At 40.5% G+C, this 18755-nt stretch overlaps 1 protein-coding gene across 1 annotated transcript; it reads left to right on the top strand.

Moving 5' to 3' along the window:
- The first annotated feature begins 2972 nt into the window (after positions 1–2972).
- On the top strand, positions 2973–18248 carry LOC142950124 (uncharacterized). Its single transcript, XM_076092023.1, has 4 exons — positions 2973–3056; positions 5446–6649; positions 13569–13702; positions 15433–18248. Exons 1-4 carry the CDS (start codon positions 3023–3025, stop codon positions 16779–16781), a joined length of 2721 nt encoding a protein of 906 aa, XP_075948138.1. The 5' UTR covers positions 2973–3022; the 3' UTR covers positions 16782–18248.
- The last annotated feature ends 507 nt before the right edge of the window (positions 18249–18755 follow it).

The following is an 18755-nucleotide window of genomic DNA, read 5'->3' as shown; positions in this document are numbered from 1 at the left end:
TTGGTGGTTGAAAGCTGTTTACTCTGCTGTCATGCACACGTTTTATTATCTAAAACAGCAGCATATGACTGTTTTTCTTGTTAAATAAAACAAGCTAAATTTGAATCTGCAAAAATCAGTTAGACCCAAATAGGAGATGAAAATGTTTATTTACTGAACTGAGAAAACAACCAAACAGACAAAAAACTTTGTTTTGTTGCACTGATGAGTATTATGGGATGAACTGTTCCCTGGTGTTCAGAATATTAGGAGTAACCTCCGCAGTACACTGAGCTGCACCTCATTTTAATCTCCAGAATGTTTAGCCTAGCTTAGCACAAATACTAGAAGCATGGGAAAGCTGCTAGCCCAGCTCCATCACAAATAAGAAATATATATATATATATATATATATATACCTTCCAACAACTCTAAAACCATCGTATACACGTGTTGTGTAGCTAGGCTAACCGTGGGTAGGGTTGAGTATCATTTGAGACTTTTTGCTTCTCGTGCTGATAGAATACCTGAGTTTCACTCCCAAAGTACCAACACAGATCTTTAATCTCTAATTACTTTGAGGTTTTTCAACCAGATCATTTAAAATGTTACTGCAAGCCGAGATACAAGAACTTCGGCCAAATACATTTTAAATGACATCAGAAACTGTCTGAAACAAACACAATTCCAAATCTGTTTGTATGTAATGTTGGCTTTGTGCACTTGACAGTTTTTGATACTTTGTTCCAAAAATATGTAAAGAGCTGAATGCCGGGAGCTTATGGAAAATGTTTTGTTAAAGGCTGCCAAAAAAAACACAAATATTGAATAAAACAACGACATTAGTTTGTTTGTGTTCAGGCTGTAGTTATAGTTATTAGAGTAGTTACAAATGTCTTTATTTTGCAGGACTACTGGAACAACAGCAGGTTGTTCTGGTTTCACTTTGGTTCTCATTTAACGTTCGATAACTAGTTGTAACTTGGTAAGACAACGAAGAGGCATACACTCAAAATGCAGGACTGTTCCTTTGATTAAAATGCATTGATCGAGTCACACACCAGCTTCCACCGAGTCGATCCATACACAGAGAATAGGATCCTAAATACTCTGTGACATGAGAAACTCTGTAGTGCATTGATGCTCATGGGGTTTAGAGACTGTATTCTAGATTTTAAAGTGCCTCAAATGTGGAATACAAAAGTTAACAAGTGACTATGTGAGCTTTAAAAACACCAGAGCAGGAAGTGGTTGTTTCTTCTCTCTTGGTTTGTAGGGTTTGAGTAATAGAAAAAGTGTAAATAGCCTTGTTGAGGACATTTCTAAGAATCAAAGGCTGTATTCTTTTGCACTTTTCTGCAATTGGCATGAACGGTGTAATGTTTAAAAAGTATATATATATATATATACTGTATTTTTGTAACATTTTGGCTACCAAGAGTTAACATCCAGGTTGAGCTTAACGAGGGCTAAAAAATACTCACCTAGAAACTGATTTCAAACATCCAAATTGTGATTGTATTTTTGTTTTCTATATATATCGTTGTTTTGCATATTTCATTCATAAATCCAGCCTGGAAGTTGTACTTTATGTTTGTCAGTAACCTTTTGTTCCCTCCTGTAGCCCAAAACAAGGAATAAATAACAAAATTATTTAAAGTAATGCTTCAGTAAGTTCCTTTTCTTGTTTGTGTGTCATGCTGGTTTGAGGGTGGTTTGGGCCTCATCATGTGATTCAGCTTCATATATAAAACACCCTGATGTCATTAAACCTGATGTACCAGACTGGATAAAGTTATACTATGACTTTTACAACATACTACACTTTGACTTTTTTATGCCTTATTGGACATACTATATTATGTCTTTTTAATGACTTTTGTCGACATATTATAGTGTAAAACATGGAGGATAAAATATAGGTTAATGGTGTATGCATTTAGCTTTTTTGATGTTTGTTGTGTGTGAAATATTGTCAGTCTATTGTCTGATCCACTCTCCGGAGCAGAAGGTGGCGCTAATGCACCAATAAGCTGGATGCAGGTTTTTCCTGCATTCAGTGAATATCAACTTCATTCACTAAATCAAAAAAAATTAAATCTCTTTAATGCGGTATTCATCTTCAGGGGAAAGAAATGCTTGAAGTACTTGTTTTCCTTCAAAATGAACTCAATAAAGAGCTCCAGTTAGTCAACATCTAATAACTGATGCAATAGAATAAAATATAAATAAATACATAAAACAATAAATAAATAATGCTTGTGCGTATCTCACTTATTAATTGCCATAAGAGCAGTAAATAATCATTTCAGAGTAAAATTCTGCTAGTTCAGTGAATTTCACATTTATATAAAATACAAAACAAGTAAAAAAAACACTTAAATCAGCATTAAAGTTACAGTCTTGACCCAAAATAGAGAGTAGATAATGGAATTCTGTCATTAGAGCTCTTTGGCTGCTGTCATACGATTTCATGTGTGCGTCTCCTTCAGATTTGTGTTAGTCAGGTATAAATCTGCTAGTCGGGAGTTACCCAGCATGCATTTCTTCATGATTGTACGTTAACAGTGACCATTTCTAAACATCTACTCTATCAGAGTTGGAGTCTTCTATAAACAATGATTCTAAACTGTCAGGTTTTAATCCAATGAATATAAAATATATATATATCTGAAATTAAAAAAAAGTACTGAAGAAAAAAACAGAAGCCAGAGTCAACAACCAATAAACAAAGTTTAAATTAGAAACAGTGCATCAAGTGAGAGTTGTTCAAATATATCTACAAGATTGCAGACATGGAATAGACAAATGTTAGGTCAATGTTTAAATAGTTATTATGCTTCGTTGTAATAGTATATATTTTATCAATGATATTATACAAGTACAACTGTTACGGTCACCACATACTTTTTGTATCTACATGTGGAACTAAATGTTCACAAGCTTGTTGGTGCTACTCGGACCTTTTATTAACGCACAACAGTCCGTCTCGGTATATCTTCCGGAGTTTCTTTGGAGGAAACGTTTCTGTGTTCTAGTGAAAATGCTGAGATGTTTAGTCAACCAGCGACTAACTGGTAAAGTAAAGTTTGTTCTCTTTTATAACACCACGTAGATTTTGCAGCATGTTGAATTCTAAAATGATTCATGGTCACATAAGAGTTGATTCAAATATTATATTATCTGGGTCCATTGATACACTGGAAAGGGGGTGCAGCGTATGGCGGGACTACCGAACCACTCTCTGCGGTCAAGTGAGCCGTTATCCGCGGAACCTCGGTCACGTCAGCCGGCGCTTGAAATGTAATGTTCGTCTATTCGTGGTGCTATGTTACGGGCACTTTGATAGCCCAAAAAAGCCCGGAAATAGACCAATATTTGATCAATAATTTGGATTGCTGTAGTCTTTGCCGACGAGGAAAACGCTACAGAGACGTCAATACCAGCGGCAAGTTTAAAAAAGACTCGCCGAGATCAGGCTGTTCTAGGAGGGCGCCATGAGCGCTGAGCCCCCGGTCCCGCTAGCAACACCTCACATCTCCGAAATCGTCGGAGCAGATTTTTAAATCGGCTGAATCTTGACAAACCGACCACAGATTTGATGCTTAAACAACTAACTTCTCGCCTGAAAACATCCTAAAATTACTTTATGTGACTTAACAACAGTAGTATTTCGAAAAGTTTCAACTTCCAGTTGTGTGATTTCTCCTCCGCCATTGTTTCCTGTTGCTGGTGCAAAATGCATTCTGGGATATTTGGCTGTCCCAAGTCTAGACAAGTCACCTCCGATGCATCCCCGATAAAGTGGGCGGAGCAAGCCACATCCGGGCATTTGGACCTGGCTTGATGTGAACTTTGAATTGGAACAGTACTTTGGCTGAGACTGATGACGTTTCACAAGTACAGAGAAGTACGCATATGGAGTAAGGGCCATAGTCTATTTAATTCTTCCATATTTTAAATCTGCACTGTCTCAGCTGCAGAACGGTACCAAACGGTTGGATATAAATCACTGAATACAACCTGATCAATGATAGAATGAATTAAACAAATTATACAACTAGGGCTGCAACAACTAATCGATAAAAATCGATTATTAAAAGAGTTGGCAGCGAATTTCATTATCGATTCGTTGTGTCACGTGATTATTACAGCACTCAATAAGTCACGGAGATGTTTGAGTATAATAAAAAAAAAAGTTGAGTTGAGCGCCATTCGCGCCGCCGGTCTCGCCGGGGACTATTTAGCTATGTCCCAATTCAGGGTCTGCATCCTTCGGAGGACCCAGCCTTCGCGGTCTACGTGGGCCCGTCCTTTGAGGACAGAGGACTTCCTGTTTGCGTCAACAGCTGTTCCCGCCCCCCTCTTGCTGCTCCCGTCGCCTAGAATCCCTGCTCAGCAGGATTATCTATCTATCTATCTATCTATCTATCTATCCATCCATCCTAAGGCAGAGGAAATCAATCAAGACAGTTAATATTAACAGCAGCAAAACAAACTTGCAGTAACACATGTGCATATACTTTATATTTTCTGGTGCTGGTGTTTACTCGTTATCCAGCTTGACAAGTTAGCGTTAGCTCGTTAATAACAGTAGTAAAGCAGGGGTGGTATAGTTTGCAAGACTAAAGACACGTTTTTATTCACTCGCCTTTTTTGGCCCATTAATATCCGATTCATCGATTAATCGGAAAAATAATCGCCAGATTAATCGATTATTAAAATAATCGTTAGTTGCAGCCCTACATACAACATAGATATACCTTGTTATCATGACACATACAGACCTGGTTACTGGCAAGTATGAACATTTTATTATTGATAATCATACAAATATTAATATCAATAGGATTATTTTATATAATATATCAATAATAACCGGGACCATCCTGGGATCAGGGGGCTGGGGGGGTTCAACCTTGACCTCCTAGGTTCCTGAGAGCAGTCTCTAGACAAAGTTTATTAGTTCAGATTGTGTCATTGTTGTTATTGTCACATTTCAGTTTCATCATGTTTACGTGGATGTTCTCTACGGCTGACTACCAAGGTGGAGTGCTATTGGTTCAGAAACGGAGCGCACCGATGATGCACGTCCACGGTTACGTTGTGGCTGCTTCTGAAGGTTCTATCCACTGTTTCTACGGTGGCAGGTTTACGTACATTAGTCAACTATAACTGCCCACATGATCACATCTCAGCCGCACTTTATGGAGGATGCAGGTTCTTTGAATACTTCTCAACAATGTTGGTAGTGCCACACTTTTTTGCCATGTAAACTATTGATGACCTCATTGCTGCTGGTGCGTTGTGTCTTTACAATTTGTGTCGGCATGTCTGTTTGGTAACTGCACAGGGAGTGTAAGAGGGAATGATGGCAGGAAATAAAAGTGTATCTACAGGAGACTATTTGCTCAACACTAATATTTCTTTGTAACGTCTCTGTGTGTGTTTACTGTTTTCCTGCAGACGTCCAGCAGCTGTTGGTGGTTAAAGAAGAGGTTCCCCCTGAGCAGCAGGAGTGGAGCTCAAGTCTGGACCAAGAGGACCCAGAGCCCCCACACATTAAAGAGGAACAGGAGGACCCAGAGCCCCCACACATTAAAGAGGAACAGGAGGACCCAGAGCCCCCACACATTAAAGAGGACCAGGAGGACCCAGAGCCCCCACACATTAAAGAGGAACAGGAGGACCCAGAGCCCCCACACATTAAAGAGGAACAGGAGGACCCAGAGCCCCCACACATTAAAGAGGAACAGGAGGACCCAGAGCCCCCACACATTAAAGAGGAACAGGAGGAACTCTGGACCAGTCAGGAGGGAGAGCAGCTTCAAGGTCTGGAGGAGGCAGATGTCAAGTTCTCATTCACTCCTGTGAAGAGTGAAGATGATGAAGAGGAAGCTCAGTCCTCACAGCTTCATCAAAGACAAACTGAACAGATGGAAACAGATGCTGATGGAGAGGACTGTGCAGGACCAGAACCAGACAGGAACTCTGGTCCAGATAGACATCCAGAACCAGATACTGATGACAATGGAGACTCTTCTGACACTGATGACAGTGGTGATTGGAAGGAGACCAGAGAACGTCAGTCATGTTTAAACTCTTTGAAACCTGATGAAGTCCATGTCAGTGATTCAAGATGTAGTGCTGGTGAGAAACTGTTTACATGCTCTGAGTGTGGGAAAACAACTGGCAGAAGTGGAGATCTGAAGATACACATGAGAACCCACACAGGAGAGAAACCTTACAGCTGCTCAGTTTGTAAGAAATCTTTTAACCTGGGTTCAACTTTAAAGAAACATATGAGAATCCACACAGGAGATAAACCTTTCAGCTGCTCAGTTTGTAAGAAATCTTTTAACCAGCGTTCACATTTACAGAGACACATGAGAATCCACACAGGAGAGAAACCTTTCAGCTGCTCAGTTTGTAAGAAATCTTTTAACAATTGTTCAAATTTAAAGATACACATGAGAATCCACACAGGAGAGAAACCTTTCAGCTGCTCAGTTTGTAAGAAATCTTTTTACGATTGTTCAAATTTAAAGATACACATGAGAACCCACACAGGAGAGAAACCTTTCAGCTGCTCAGTGTGTGATAAAAGATATCGGCACAGGTCGGCTCTGAAGTCACACATAATTACTCATACAAGAGACAACCGGCTTTAGTGGTTCTGTTTGTATACAAAAGGTAAATCTGACACACCACATGGCACATAACGCAGGGGAAGAAATATGGTGCTTTTTCCTATATTTAATCAAAAGTAGGGCTGCACGATTATGGCCAAAATCATAATTATGATTATTTTGATCAATATTGAGATCCCGATTATTTATCACGATTATTCATTAATTTTAGGGACAACATCTTTTTATTGCACTTTCACGTTTAAATGAACAAGAACACTGCTTCCACTTCCATTGTTGTGCTACATTCCGGCTAATGTACAAATCTTTGCATCAAAATAAAACTTATACGGTTCTTATTCACCTGAAGCAAAATATAAAAATAAAGGGCTAACTAAAAATAAATATGCCATCAGCTGCTCAGTGTGTGATAAAAGATATCGGCACAGGTCGGCTCTGAAGTCACACATAATTACTCATACAAGAGACAACCGGCTTTAGTGGTTCTGTTTGTATACAAAAGGTAAATCTGACACACCACATGGCACATAACGCAGGGGAAGAAATATGGTGCTTTTTCCTATATTTAATCAAAAGTAGGGCTGCACGATTATGGCCAAAATCATAATCATGATTATTTTGATCAATATTGAGATCCCGATTATTTATCACGATTATTCATTAATTTTAGGGACAACATCTTTTTATTGCACTTTCACGTTTAAATGAACAAGAACACTGCTTCCACTTCCATTGTTGTGCTACATTCCGGCTAATGTACAAATCTTTGCATCAAAATAAAACTTATACGGTTCTTATTCACCTGAAGCAAAATATAAAAATAAAGGGCTAACTAAAAATAAATATGCCATCACAGAATGCAACCAAATGAAAACAATTCAGGCCTATGCAGAAAAGGCAATAACGAGGTGTTAGGCCTAGAGGTTTTTGGCAAGAAACACCAGCCTGTCGACATTTTCTGGCTTGAGAGATGAGCGAAGGCAGGTCACTACATTTCCCCCAGTGCTAAAGACCCTCTCTGAGGGGGAACTTGTGGCCGGAATGCACAAGTATTTTTTTTGCCAGCTTTGAGAGTCGTGGGTAGATTCTCTGGTGTTCCCTCCACCAGTCCAGCGGGTCCTCCTCACTGTCTAGGTTGGCACACTGTATGTAAGACTGTAGCTCAGAGGCTACAGCTTGTTGTTCCTGGTGGGGAGAGGATCTTGGTGTGGTTCCCTCAGCGGTCTTGAAGAAGCTCCCCATGGTCTTCTTTTTCTTTGAAGTGCTGGGTGCATCCTCCGCAGCCTCAACGTGGGGATCAGTTGGGCCCATCTCCTTGAAAAGAGTATGGTAAATAAAATATGAATGCCAAATGTAATCTAATGAAACATATTTAACATCCATATCCAGAAAGTAGATTACAGCACATTAAATCACTTGATTTCATTAATTTATAATAAATTCTGTATGTAATCACAATAATTACTAAACATGCTCGCAGACGCAGCCATCTCAGAAGTACGTCTGGCTTGGATTGGTCCAACCCTGTCTACACTAACGTATCTCAGCTTGAACCGTGGATCAAGAGCAGAGGCCATGTCAAGCAGTTCTTGTGTCCCAGGATCCTTGTACTTTTCATCCAGGTAGCTCAGGATTTTGGTCTTGATGGTGGTTGTTAGGCCTGGATCATCATCGTTCACTTTCAGGATAGAGGAGCTGAAAAGGTGGAGGACTGGCTTGACAAAGGAAACACTGACATACTTCTCACTGGAAAGCGCATCAGTAAACTCAGTCAGAGGGCGGAGGGATTTGTTAATGGCTTCCAGTACGTCAGTGTCCTGCCATGTTGGGATGAGGTGTTGGGTCTTTCTGTCAGTGGACAAGACTTGAGCGATGGCCCTCTGCTGCTCCAGGACTCTTGCTATCATTGCCTGCCTTGATCCCCACCTTGTGGAGCACTCAGTCTTCAGTGCATGCTCTGGAAGCTTCAGCTCCTTTTGTGCCTGTGCTAGCTCCTTTTTAACGCCTCCAGCTGTAGGAGAAACTGCTCACGAGCTTTTTGCAGATCCCCACTGCACGGTCAATCCGAGGATCTCTCATTGCATTCTCTAAAAAAGAACATTAGATTCATATGTAAAATTAAAACACAGAATAAAACCTTATATGCACTCTTCCTTTTTATGTTTTATTTTCATGTGTTCTTTTAAGATGTTTTCCTTTTTATTATTGATCTTACTCACCTATTGCTAGATGGAGCCTGTGGCCAAAGCACTGGAGCCTAGTCCATTTATTCAGAGAAGCTGCCTTGACGACGTTAGATCCGTTGTCTGTTGTAATGCAGACAAGTCTCTCCTCCTGCAAGCTCCAAGAGGCCATCGCTTCCCTCAGTCCCTGGGCAATCGACTCTCCTGTGTGGTCTTGTGGGAAAAATGACGTCTGCAAGCATCGACTCTTAATTGCAAAATTACCGTCGGATGTAGTGAATTGTCAGGGACATGTACGGCTCCATTGTTCTGCTTGACCATCGGCCAGTCGTATAGTCGCAAAATACTCGACAGCTGTGACATTCCTTTGTATTCCCCCCCGACGTTTTTCATACAGTAATTCCTGTTTGGAGAAATAATTGCGCGAGGGGATCATGTATCTCTTGTCTTGTGTCGTGACAATTTTTCTGAAGCCTTCATTGCTCACAGTATTTATTGGACACATGTCTTTGGCCAAATGAAATGCGATTGCATCCGTTATTTCAGCGTGTCTTTGGAAGGTGGATGGATACGCTGTCGCGCTGTGCAGGGTCGCTGTTATGGTTTTCTGGGTTGACGTTGGACATGGACGGAGATTCAGTGAAGTAACGTTGGCTTTGGCCTTAATGCATTCGTCGTACTGTGGTTTGTGGTGATTTTTCAGGTGGTTGAACAAGTTAGTTGTATTGCTATGCGGCGCAGACACAACTCTAACGCACTCTGTGCATATGATTTGTTCTTGGTTAACATCACTTGCCCTAAATCCAAAAAACTTCCAGACAACGGATGATGATCCTTTTCGAGGGGCTAGCTCCTCACCTGCTCCTGACATTAGATTTACCTTTCACACGACACCCGTGACCGTCTGTTCTGTTGTCTGTCTCTCTACTCTTCTACTCGACTGCAGACAGAACTTTTTTTGAGGCTGCCGCTGCAGGGTGCGCGCATGACACCTCCCAACTCGTTCTCCCCCTGGTGGTTGGCTGACTGAGGAAGAGCTTGATTTGATATGTAGCAGAGCACGCATTTTAAACGTCAATATCGCTGACGATCATGCTTATTTAATTGTGGCAGCCAAAATCGTGATAGCGATTCAAATTAGATTAATTGTGCAGCCCTAGGCAAAAGCATGTTTTAATTTGAGAGCGTTGCTCATTGATTCCACCTTCAGATTTTGAATTGTTTCCTCAAAACCCTGTCCTCACACACAATTAGCTTGCGACCAGTGACACAATAAACCTTGATTGCTCTGAGAGATCCATGCTTTGTTTAAGGTGACGCCTCCTCCCGTTGGCAGGGAGCTTAGTACTGTCTTTAGTTTGATCCAGTAGACTAATTGAGTTTTTATTGTCTAGTTAGTGTTGGTTTTCTAGAGGGGTCCGGGGCACACTCACCTGGAAGAAAATGTTGTGTGAACTGTTGCACCCATGTTGCCATATTGAGAGCCGTGCGGAGGCAATCCTTCAATCATACATTTGTTCTGAGTTTGTAATTCAGAACATAACAAAAGTTTTAAGAAACACATGAGAGAAACCTTTCAGCTGCCCAGTTTGTGATAAAAGATTTATGCGCAGCTCAGCTCTAAGGGAACACATGAAAACTCACACAGGAAATAATCCCCTTAAGCCCTTTTACCCAATCACCCCTCTGCATATCCCTTCGAGCGGTGGGCCCATAGATTTAGATCAATGTAGATTTTTCGGGTTGTTCCTGGTCGAACCATATGTCTCACGTCCCGGAAACCAGACCCTCACCAGCAAGCTCCACTCCCAGGTCTGGCTCCAGAAAGTGGCCCCGGTTTCCTTTTTTTCGGCCCAGCTGCCACACCTCTTTTCAGATGGTCAGTGAATTCTTGGTCTGAGGTCACAGGTCAAACACACGGCCCTAAACGATGTTAAGGTGATGATTTATTGGAAGGGTGTAACATTTAAGATACGTTGCTTTCGTTCATATTTTAACGTTACCCAGCTAGTGTTGTTTTACCGTTAAAGTTTTGCTTGTTTGCTGATGTAAATATCTTCTTGTATAAAGTTATTTTGCATGTTTAGATCCAGAATTGCAGAAAAATACCAGAAGGCAATTCATGCGTTTATGCATTGACTTCTGCAAGTGTGTGTTTTCCTTTGTGTAATGTTATAGTTTCTGTTGTCTCTGTTTAGTCACCCAGTCCTACGCACCTTTTCACTTTACCCACCAGGTGTCCCTGTTTCTCCTCTTGTATATCTTGTTTTTAATGGTTTTGAGGAAATGTGTTGTTATGATTTAGGTTAGATGTTTTCCTGGTAATATAATATCCCTTTTCTAGTAATGTGCATCCTGAGCTTAGTACATACTGTAATATCAAAATAATGTATCTAAATGTAAAAAACAAGAATGAAATCACACATTGTCATTTTACTTATTGCTGAGGGAGCAGAGGAGCAGAAAAAGATCAGAAGGCAGTTAATGGGTTTACACAATTAACCTTGATTGCTCTGAGAGATCCATGCTTTGTTTAAGGTGACGCCTCCTCACGTTGGCAGGGAGCTTAGTACTGTCTTTAGTTTGATCCAGTAGACTAATTGAGTTTTTATTGTCTAGTTAGTGTTGGTTTTCTAGAGGGGTCCGGGGCACACTCACCTGGAAGAAAATGTTGTGTGAACTGTTGCACCCATGTTGCCATATTGAGAGCCGTGCGGAGGCAATCCTTCAATCATACATTTGTTCTGAGTTTGTAATTCAGAACATAACAAAAGTTTTAAGAAACACATGAGAGAAACCTTTCAGCTGCCCAGTTTGTGATAAAAGATTTATGCGCAGCTCAGCTCTAAGGGAACACATGAAAACTCACACAGGAAATAATCCCCTTTAGCCCTTTTACCCAATCACCCCTCTGCATATCCCTTCGAGCGGTGGGCCCATAGATTTAGATCAATGTAGATTTTTCGGGTTGTTCCTGGTCGAACCATATGTCTCACGTCCCGGAAACCAGACCCTCACCAGCAAGCTCCACTCCCAGGTCTGGCTCCAGAAAGTGGCCCCGGTTTCCTTTTTTTCGGCCCAGCTGCCACACCTCTTTTCAGATGGTCAGTGAATTCTTGGTCTGAGGTCACAGGTCAAACACACGGCCCTAAACGATGTTAAGGTGATGATTTATTGGAAGGGTGTAACATTTAAGATACGTTACTTTCGTTCATATTTTAACGTTACCCAGCTAGTGTTGTTTTACCGTTAAAGTTTTGCTTGTTTGCTGATGTAAATATCTTCTTGTATTAAGTTATTTTGCATGTTTAGATCCAGAATTGCAGAAAAATACCAGAAGGCAATTCATGCGTTTATGCATTGACTTCTGCAAGTGTGTGTTTTCCTTTGTGTAATGTTATAGTTTCTGTTGTCTCTGTTTAGTCACCCAGTCCTACGCACCTTTTCACTTTACCCACCAGGTGTCCCTGTTTCTCCTCTTGTATATCTTGTTTTTAATGGTTTTGAGGAAATGTGTTGTTATGATTTAGGTTAGATGTTTTCCTGGTAATATAATATCCCTTTTCTAGTAATGTGCATCCTGAGCTTAGTACATACTGTAATATCAAAATAATGTATCTAAATGTAAAAAACAAGAATGAAATCACACATTGTCATTTTACTTATTGCTGAGGGAGCAGAGGAGCAGAAAAAGATCAGAAGGCAGTTAATGGGTTGAATTTTGTCTTCTGCAGAAGTAAATAAATGTTGGAAAACAATCAATTGAGTTTTCTTTTTTCCATGTCCAACCCACACCCATTACATAAGGAAAAGATGGAAGGTAACTAAAGATGGGAATAACTTCCCGTTTTTGGTTTGAAACGAAAAACGAGAATACTTCCGTATTTTGGTTTTTCCAAATTAACGGTAAAACAGATGACTAAAACGTACAAGGACCAATGCGGTATTCATCTTGAGGGGAAATGAATGCTTGAGGTATATGTTTTCCTTCAAAATGAATGCAATAAAGAGCTCCAGTTAGTAAACGTCTAATAACTGATGCAATAGAATAAAATACAAATAAATAAATAATAATTGTGCTTATCTCACTAATTAATTGCCATAAGAGCAGTAAATAATCATTTCAGAGTAAAATTCTGCTAGTTCAGTGAATTTCACATTAATATAAAGTACAAAAAAATAAAAATAAATACTTAAATCAGCATTAAAGTTAGTCTTGACCCAAAATAGAGAGTAAATAATGGAATTCTGTCATTAGAGCTCTTTGGCTGCTGTCATACGATTTCATGTGTGCGTCTCGTTCAGATTTGTGTTAGTGAGGTATAAATCTGCTAGTCGGGAGTTACCCAGCATGCATTTCTTCATGATTGTATGTTAACAGTGACCATTTGTAAACATCTTCTCTGTCAGAGTTGGAGTCTTCTATAAACAATGATTCTAAACTGCCAGTTTTTAATCCAATGAATATAAAATATATATATCCAAAATGAAAAAGAAGTACTGAAGAAAAAAACAGAAGCCAGAGTCAACAACCAATAAACATAAAGTTTAAAATAGAAACAGTACATCAAGTGAGAGTTGTTAAAATACATACACAAGGGTGTAAATATGGAAAAGAGAAACGGTACATTAATGTTTAAATAGTTGTTATGCTTCGTTGTCATAGTATATATTTGATCAATTATATTATACAAGTACAACTGTTACGGTCACCTCATACTTTTTGTATTTACATGTGGAACTAAATGATCACAAGCTTGTTGGTGCTACTCGGACCTTTTATTAACGCACAACAGTTCGTCTCGGTATATCTTCCGGAGTTTGTCTGGAGGAAACGTGTCTGTGTTCTTGTGAAAATGCTGAGATGTTTAGTCAACCAGCGACTAACTGGTAAAGTAAAGTTTGTTGTCTTTCATAACACCACGTAGATTTTGCAGCATGTTGAATTCTAAAATGATTCATATGTTCATGGTCGCATAAGAGTTGATTCAAATATTATATTATCTGCGTCCATTGATACACTGGAAAGGGGGTGCAGCGTATGGCGTGGACAGCGAACCACTCTCTGCAGTCAAGTGAGCCGTTATCCGAGGAACCTCGGTCACGTCAGCCGGCGCTTGAAATGTAATGTTCGTCTATTCGTGGTGCTATGTTACGGGCACTTTGATAGCCCCAAAAAGCCCGGATATAGACCTATAGTTGATAAATAATTTGGATTGCTGTACTCTTTGACGACGAGGAAAACGCTACAGAGACGTCAATACCAGCGGCAAGTTTCAAAAAGACTCCCCGAGATCAGGCTTTTCTAGGCGGGTAACATGAGCGCTGAGCCCCCGGTGCTGGTTTACTGCCGGTCCCGCTAGCAACCCCTCACATCTCCGAAATCGTCGGAGCAGATTTTTAAATCGGCTGAATCTTGACAAACCGACCACAGATTTGATGCTTAAACAACTAACTTCTCGCCTGAAAACATCCTAAAATTACTTTATGTGACTTAACAACAGTAGTATTTCGAAAAGTTTCAACTTCCAGTTGTGTGATTTCTCCTCCGCCATTGTTTCCTGTTGCTGGTGCAAAATGCATTCTGGGATATTTGGCTGTCCCAAGTCTAGACAAGTCACCTCGATGCATCCCCGCTAAAATGGGCGGAGCAAGCCACATCCGGGCATTTGGACCTGGCTTGATGTGAACTTTGAATTGGAACAGTACTTGGGCTGAGACTGATGACGTTTCACAAGTCCACGAGTTCACAAGTACAGAGAAGTACGCATACTGAGAAAGGGCCATAGTCTATTTAATTCTTCCATATTTTAAATCTGCACTGTCTCAGCTGCAGAACGGTACCAAACAGTTGGATATAAATCACTGAATACAAGCTGATCAATGATAGAATGAATTAAACAATCATACAACATAGATAGACCTTGTTATCATGACACATGCAGACCTGGTTACTGGCAAGTATGACAATTTAATTATTGATAATCATACAATTATTAACATCAATAGGATTATTTAAAATATATCAATAATAACAGGGACCACCCTGGGACCAGGGGGGTGGGGAGGGTTTAACCTTGACCTCTAGGTTCCTGAGAGCAGTCTCTAGACAGTTTATTAGTTCAGATTGTGTCATTGTTGTTATTGTCACATTTCAGTTTCATCATGTTTACGTGGATGTTCTCTACAGCTGACTACCAAGGTGGAGTGCTATTGGTTCAGAAACAGAGCGCACCGATGATGCACGTCCACGGTTACATTGTGGCTGCTTCTGAAGGTTCTATCCACTGTTTCTACGGTGGCAGGTTTACGTACATTAGTCAACTATAACTGCCCACATGATCACATCTCAGCTGGACTTTATGGAGGATGCAGGCTCTTTGAATACTTCTTAACAATGTTGGTAGTGCCACACTTTTTTGCCATGTAAACTATTGATGACCTCATTGCTGCTGGTGCTTTGTCTTTACAATTTGTTTCGGCATGTCTGTTTGGTAACTGTGCACAGGGAGTCTAAGAGGGAATGATGGCAGAAAATAAGGTGTATCTACAGGAGACTATTTGCTCAATACTAATATTTCTTTGTAACGTCTCTGTGTGTGTTTACTGTTTTCCTGCAGATGTCCAGCAGCTGTTGGTGGTTCAAGAAGAGGTTCCCCCTGAGCAGCAGGAGGGGAGCTCCAGTCTGGACCAGGAGGACGCAGAGCCCCCACACACTAAAGAGGAACAGGAGGACCCAGAGCCCCCACACATTAAAGAGGAACAGGAGGACCCAGAGCCCCCACACATTAAAGAGGAACAGGAGGACCCAGAGCCCCCACACATTAAAGAGGAACAGGAGGACCCAGAGCCCCCACACATTAAAGAGGAACAGGAGGACCCAGGGCGCCCACACATTAAAGAGGAACAGGAGGACCCAGAGCCCCCACACATTAAAGAGGAACAGGAGGACCCAGAGCCCCCACACGTTAAAGAGGAACAGGAGGACCCAGAGCCCCCACACATTAAAGAGGAACAGGAGGAACTCAGGACCAGTCAGGAGGGAGAGCAGCTTCAAGGGCTGGAGGAGGCTGATGTCAAGTTGTCATTCACTCCTGTGAAGACTGAAGATGATGAAGAGGAAGCTCAGTCCTTACAGCTTCATCAAAGACAAACTGAACAGATGGAAACAGATGCTGATGGAGAGGACTGTGGAGGACCAGAACCAGACAGGAACTCAGATCCAGAACCAGATACTGATGACAATGGAGACTCTTCTGACACTGATGTCAGTGATGATTGGAAGGAGACCAGAGAACCTCAGTCAGGTTTAAACTCTTTGAAACCTGATGAAGTCCATGTCAGTGATTCAAGATGTCGTGCTGGTGAGAAACTATTTACATGCTCTGAGTGCGGGAAAACAACTGCCACGAGTGGAGATCTGAAGATACACATGAGAACCCACACAGGAGAGAAAGCTTTCAGCTGCTCAGTTTGTAAGAAATCTTTTAACCAGGGTTCAACTTTAAAGACACACATTAGAATCCACACAGGAGAGAAACCTTACAGCTGCTCAGTTTGTAAGAAATCTTTTAACCAGTGTTCACATTTACAGAGACACATGAGAATCCACACAGGAGAGAAATCTTTCAGCTGCTCAGTTTGTAAGAAATCTTTTAACATCTGTTCAAATCTAAAGCGACACATGAGAATCCACACAGGAGAGAAATCTTTCAGCTGCTCAGTTTGTAAGAAATCTTTTAACCATCATTCAAATTTACAGAGACACATGAGAATCCACACAGGAGAGAAACCTTTCAGCTGCTCAGTTTGTAAGAAATCTTTTAACCATCATTCAAATTTACAGGACCACATGAGAATCCACACAGGAGAGAAACCTTTCAGCTGCTCAGTTTGTGATAAAAGATTTATGCGCAACAGAGATCTAAAGGAACACATGAAGACTCACACAGGAAATAATCCCCTTTAGCCATTTTACCCAATCACCCCTCCGCATATCCTTTCAAGCGGTGGACCCATAGGGCGGCGGCTCAATGTAGATTGCTGGTGAAACCAGACTTTCACCAGCAAGCTCCACTCCCAGGTCTGGCTCCAGAAAGGGGCCCCGGTTTTCCTTTTTTCGGCCCAGCTGCCACAACTCTTTTCAGATGGTGAGTGAATTCTTGGTCTGAGAACACAGGTCACAGGTCACACACACGGCCCTAGACCACGTTACGGTGATTTATTGGAAGGATGTAACATTCAAGACACGTTGCTTTCTGTTAATATTGTAACGTTACCCAACTTTATAGTGTTGTTTTTACTGTTAAAATACAAGTTTTGCTTATTTGCTGATGTATATATCTTTTTGTGTGAAGTTATTTTACATATTTAGATCCAGAATTGCAGAAATTCATGTGTTTCTGCATTGACTTCTGCAAGTGTGTGTTTTCCTTTGTGTAATGTTATAGTTTCTGTTGTCTCTGTTTAGTCACCCAGTCCTACGCACCTTTTCACTTTACCCACCAGGTGTCCCTGTTTTTCCTCTTGTATATATTGTTTTTAATGGTTTTGAGGAAATGTGTTGTTATGATTTAGGTTCGATGTTTTCCTGGTAATTATAATATCTCTTCTCTAGTAATGTGCATCCTGAGCTTAGTACATACTGTAATATCAAAAGAATGTATCTAAATGTAAAAAACAAGAATGAAATCACACATTGTCATTTTACTTATTGCTGAGGGAGCAGAGATGCTGAAAAAGATCAGTAGGCAGTTAATGGGTTGAATTATTCTGCAGAAGTAAATAAATGTCTGAAAACAATCAATTGAGTTTTATTTGTCCATGTCCAACCCACACCCATTACATAAGGAAAAGATGGAAGGTAACTTAAGATGGGAATCATTCATAGAGGCTTTTATTTTGTAGGTTACCCACCAAGTTGCAGCAGAACATGCCCTGCAGATAGAAATGAGAGACACACCGCTGGATTTAAGGAGAAAGCAACTGATGGTAAATTACAGATAAGCCCCTCAGTAGTTTACCTGGTGGTGGCTCCATGGACGCTTGTGTGGCCTGACATAGACTGGTATTTGTTAGAGGTTGAAAAGGAAAGAAAAATATGAAGTTGATTTGTTAAGTGCATTTGAATATTATATAATAAAGTATCGTGATTTTACACGGATGGTCCTAAGGAACCTGAGACAGGAGAGACAGGATATGGGGCGGCAACACCAGCTAAAGGAAGAGGAATCAACAGAAGAAGATCCAATCATTTTGGGGTTTACACAGTGGAGATAATGGCAGTGCTGGTTTTACTATTGTAGTGGCCATTTGTTGACTAAATCAAAATTAAACAAACAATAATCAAACGCCACTGATGCACCGTGGTTGGTATTTTTACGCAGTCAGAAGAGAGTGGATTGTCCGAGCAGGATTCCGATTTTCGTATTTATTAAATAAAGCAAACAAAAAGAACAAAGAAAACTCCTGTCGTGCTGTCTCTCCTGTGATGTGCTGTGCTGTGCTGTGCTGGTAAAAACTATAAGCCCACCCCGGTGCATGCTGGTCCTATCTCTCCACTCATACATATAGCCACAGGTGCCCACAGTAATTAACCAAACAACAAAAAATAATATAACTAAACAAATTCCTATGAAAGAGAAAAAACAATGTTACCAAACATCTACAATAATTAAACAATACTACTTATAAATTAAATAACAAAATACAATATCAAATTAATAGCTCCAACAACTATGATGGGGGGAAATAATGAGACAGGAGAAGGTGTTGATTTGCTCTGACTCATCTTCAGCCCTATAGCAAGTTTAAGGTCTTTTCATTCAAACAGTCGTCAAGATAAATGATGAATGGACTGTACTTGTGTCGAGCTTTTGTTGTCTTCCAACCACTCAAAGCGCTTTAACACTACATGTCATCATTCACCCATTCGCACACTGAT

This window comes from Anarhichas minor, unplaced genomic scaffold (genome assembly GCF_050575085.1).
Source record: "Anarhichas minor isolate MPS153535 unplaced genomic scaffold, ASM5057508v1 ptg000014l, whole genome shotgun sequence".
NCBI lineage: Eukaryota > Metazoa > Chordata > Actinopteri > Perciformes > Anarhichadidae > Anarhichas > Anarhichas minor.
Note: the sequence above shows the minus strand (reverse complement) of the source record. Positions and strands in the feature narration are given on the sequence as shown.

Excerpts from the sequence above, each read along its gene's own strand:
- LOC142950124 (XM_076092023.1), top strand. The coding sequence starts at position 3,023 with ATGCTGAGATGTTTAGTCAACCAGCGACTAACTG. Across the intron at positions 6,650-13,568 it reads ACAAGAGACAACCGGCTTTA|CTTGTTGGTGCTACTCGGAC; the intron begins GTGGTTCTGTTT and ends AATGATCACAAG. Across the intron at positions 13,703-15,432 it reads AGTCAACCAGCGACTAACTG|ATGTCCAGCAGCTGTTGGTG; the intron begins GTAAAGTAAAGT and ends GTTTTCCTGCAG.